General features: G+C 34.9%; 1 protein-coding gene across 1 annotated transcript; it reads left to right on the top strand.

Annotated features, from left to right (window-relative positions):
• Nucleotides 1–223: 223 nt before the first annotated feature.
• Nucleotides 224–1,057, top strand: LOC117630428 (protein FAR1-RELATED SEQUENCE 5-like). The gene has a single exon (XM_034363154.1). It carries the CDS (start codon nt 224–226, stop codon nt 1,055–1,057), a length of 834 nt encoding a protein of 277 aa, XP_034219045.1.
• The last annotated feature ends 2,926 nt before the right edge of the window (nt 1,058–3,983 follow it).

Here is a 3,983-nt window from a genome sequence, read left to right as displayed (position 1 = left end):
ACAGAAGGCTTCAGAAGAGAATGATGAGAAAGACATAAGTGAGATTGAGAATATGAAGAGAACGGGTAAAAATTGTTCTACAGTGAAATGTGGATGCAAAGCAAGTATGAGAATTAAGCTTGATAGATAGTCAAACAAATGGAAAGTTTCAAGTTTCCAAGACTCTCACAATCACAGGCCAGTTACACCGGAAAGAAGAATGAAAATGAAGTTAAATAGGGTTATGCCGAAAGCAGCTAAAATTCTGACTGAAACATTTCATGAAGAAAATTTGCCAATTGCAAAAGTTCCTTCAATCCTTGGTGGCCCCCATATTGGTTTTAACAATAGAGATTGTTATAACCACTTGAGAAATGTCCGGCATAGACAACTGGATGGAGGTGATGCACAGTTAGTCCTTACTTACTTTAGGAAGAAGCAAACTGAGAATCCTCAATTTTTTTATGCCATTCAATGTGATGAAAACAGAAGGGCAGCTAATTTCTTTTGGGTGGATGCTCGATCACACATGGTGTACAACTACTTTGGAGATGTAGTCACATTTGACACAACCTATAGGACAAACAGGTATGATATGCCATTTGCACCATTCACAGGAGTAAACCACCATTTGCAATCAATACAATTTGGATGTGCACTTTTACAAGATGAGACAGAGGTGACATTTTTGTGGTTGTTTGAGACATGGCTTGAAGCAATGGGAGGACGTCATCCAGTTTCCATTATTACTGATCAAGACTTGGCAATGAAAGGAGCAATTGCCAAGATTTTTCCTAACACTCGCCATCGGTTATGCCTCTGGCATATTAAAAAGAAGTTTGCAGAAAAATTGTCACATGTGTACTTCAAGAAGTCCAAATTCAAAAGTCAAATGAAGAAATGTATTCGGTCAACATACAAGATAGAGGAATTTGAAGAAAAGTGGAAGGAATTGATGAAAGAATGTGAATTGGCTAATGATGACTGGTTGAATAGTTTATATGATATACGTTCTTCTTGGGTTCCTGTTTATAATCGTGGCATATTTTTTTGCGGGAATGAACACTACTGGACGTAGTGAGGGTATTAATTCTTTTTTTGATGGATTCGTCACACCGACAACAAATCTTAGATAGTTTGTTGTCAAATATGAGCAAGCACTAAAGAGGATCATGGATAGAGAAAGTGATGAAGACTTTGAATCATAACACAAGTATCGCATTGTGAATGAAGGAGAATTCCTTTTGAAACATGCAGCGAACTTTTACACTAGAAATGTTTTCAACAAGTTTAAGGATGAATGGAGTAAAGTTACTCTCTAAAAAGTTGAAGAAATGAAGTTAAATGTGGGGTTTGGGTATTTAGTTTTGAGTGCTGCTAAATGAACCCTAAAATTAACTGAGTACACCCTACTACCAAACTATTTATTGAATTACTAATTTACCCTAATATAAAATGACAAAAAATTAACGATGGAGAGGATTAATATGTTAGGATCAGCACCAATGAGGTGACTAGTAGTTTATTTACGCATCATTCTGTCTTCAATAACAATTCCATGCATGGAGTTTTAAGAGTGGAAATTCATGTCCCATGGACAATGGAGCTCGAAGGGTTCATCCCACGATGGAAACAACAATTTCACAAGAACTATCCAAACATCACTGGTGTTGAATTGGATTATTTTGGACTGTGAGCTTATGATGTTGTTTTGCCTTAGCCATAGCAATTGAAAAAAATTAGGTACACAAGCTTTGAACTACAAAAGAGGAATGCTACTTGTTCCTTCGACTCGACCGATCTTCATACCTTCATGGTTTATCAACATGGTCCAGAACTTTCCTATGCCTTATCTCTCACCAGATTCGAAGGCATTGTATAAATGGTAGAGGAGCAAGAACAATTGGAATGGATTTGGTGTTGTGCGATATATTTGGTAGTTAAATAGTGTGTACTAAGTTAATTTTACATTTTAATTAAAAAAATTAGGGTGTACTTAGATTAAGGGTGTACTCAATTAATTTTAGGGTTCGTTTAGCAGCACTCTTAGTTTTTGGTGAGATTCTTTATTTATTAGACCATAATAAATATTTGAGATTAAAGAGGCAGGAGAGAGAAAAATTTCCTTTTATTTTTATAAGAGAGAATAAAATTAATGATTATCTATTTAAAAAAATTAAAACTACTTACCATGTAATATTTAATCTCAACCATTGAAAGTGGAGTAATCTAATGGCCCAAAAATTGTGTCAAAACTTGTGTCAAAAACGTAGTGTCACGGATCCGCCCCCATATATATATATATATATAGAGAGAGAGAGAGAGAGAGAGAGAGAGCGAGAGAGAGAGCGAGAGAGAGAGCTTCCATTGAGGGATCCCTCAAATAAGCTTATTTGAGGGACACCCCTTATAGGCCCCTCTCTAGATTGTATTTCACTAATCCAAACCATCTATTTTGTAGATACTCATTCAAAGATCATTTCTACAAAAAATTACTTGAATCCGATATCATTTGATCACTTATTTGAGTTATTGAAATTTTAGTACTTTTTTAAAGCACTGTGTTCATTGATTTTGTAAGACACAATTGGATATCGAAACAGTAGTTTTCGATTTGTCTAATTTTTTGTAAGGATGATCTATGAATGAAGACCTAAAAAATAGATGTTTGGATCATTTGAAAAAAAATTGTAAAGTACCCTAAAGAGTGTCCCTCAAATAATTATTTGAGGGATCTCTCAATAGAAGGGGACTGTATATATATATATTTATTTATTTATTTATTTGAAACCCAAACAAAGATGATAACTTTACCTCCACTAGGCCCATATCCTATTTAGGAATTCTAAAGTGTTGGTGATTATAAACCATGACAGGAAACCACTCCCTTCCAACGTGGGACTAAGGCAAACTGTATTTTCCTATACAAACTCTAACATCTTCCAAACTAGGGAACACACAGATCATCTAAAGAAACTAAAATAAGATAAAACTATAAACAGATAGCTCCTCAACAGATTAATGTTGCGTCTACGTAAATACAAGTTGTCACATGTAGTAATAATCTTGGAAGTTCAAGTATCGTATCCTCAAGGCAAATGTCTGCACACAAAGAAATAATTAAACGTACCAAAATAAAAGTGACAAGAAAAATGGAAAATTAATTTGATTTGGGTGTTGTAGAGATTAAGTTTAAAAATGAAATATCAATAATGGAAATGCTAAGGCATCAAGTTTCAATTCTTTACAAAATATGTTTCATGCTCTGTAATCCAAATTATTACTCGATTAAAATTATTATTGAGAAATTTTAACCGAAAGATAAAGATTTAATTTTTCAATATTATATTTTATTAATGATTGTTCAGAAAATGGAATTTCTTAATATCTAATCTTTTAATTTAAAAGCATGCAGAGATATTTTTCTTGGGTTGTTCTCTCGTTTATACAAGGAGAGTCTTGATGGCTAGGGTTTCTTCCTTGTCTCCCACCAGAAGAGTATTGGTCCTCTACGTTTTCTTGAAAGAGTCTCTCCTAGTGCTCTCGGGATTGGTATCGGGTATCTGGATATCGGCCTGTCCTCCTTTGATTTGGTTTTTATCGTTTCGATTTGGCGGTGGTTCTCGATTTTGTATCGTGTCTAGCACGTTTTGTATTGAGACTTGGGATTTTTGGTTTTTGGCAACGTCTCTCTCCATGGTACAGTTTTTTTGCTCTCCATCTTTCTCCAAATCAGATGCATACTGTTTTTTTGATTTTCTGTCCTGCTTTGATAACAACTACTGCAGATTGTTCAAATCCTCTACAAATAACAACTACTGCATATTGTTCAAATCCTCTACAAAACCTCCAGAGAAGTAGAGTAACTTAGACTAGCAAAACTGAGTTAATGTGGTCTCTCTAGATATCATTCCATGATCCTTGCAAACCACCCTCTTACACATGACTAGCTTGTGCGTGCCATGACGTGTTGTAGTTTACTGGCCGTGCGTTGGAACTTCCAC

This window comes from Prunus dulcis, chromosome 6, assembly GCF_902201215.1.
Source record: "Prunus dulcis chromosome 6, ALMONDv2, whole genome shotgun sequence".
In the NCBI taxonomy this organism is placed as follows: domain Eukaryota; kingdom Viridiplantae; phylum Streptophyta; class Magnoliopsida; order Rosales; family Rosaceae; genus Prunus; species Prunus dulcis.
The sequence above is the reverse complement of the archived record's forward strand: the minus strand, read 5'-3'. Positions and strand labels throughout refer to the sequence as shown.

Coding starts and splice junctions, on each gene's coding strand:
- LOC117630428 (XM_034363154.1), top strand. CDS start 224: ATGCCGAAAGCAGCTAAAATTCTGACTGAAACATTTCATGAAGAAAAT.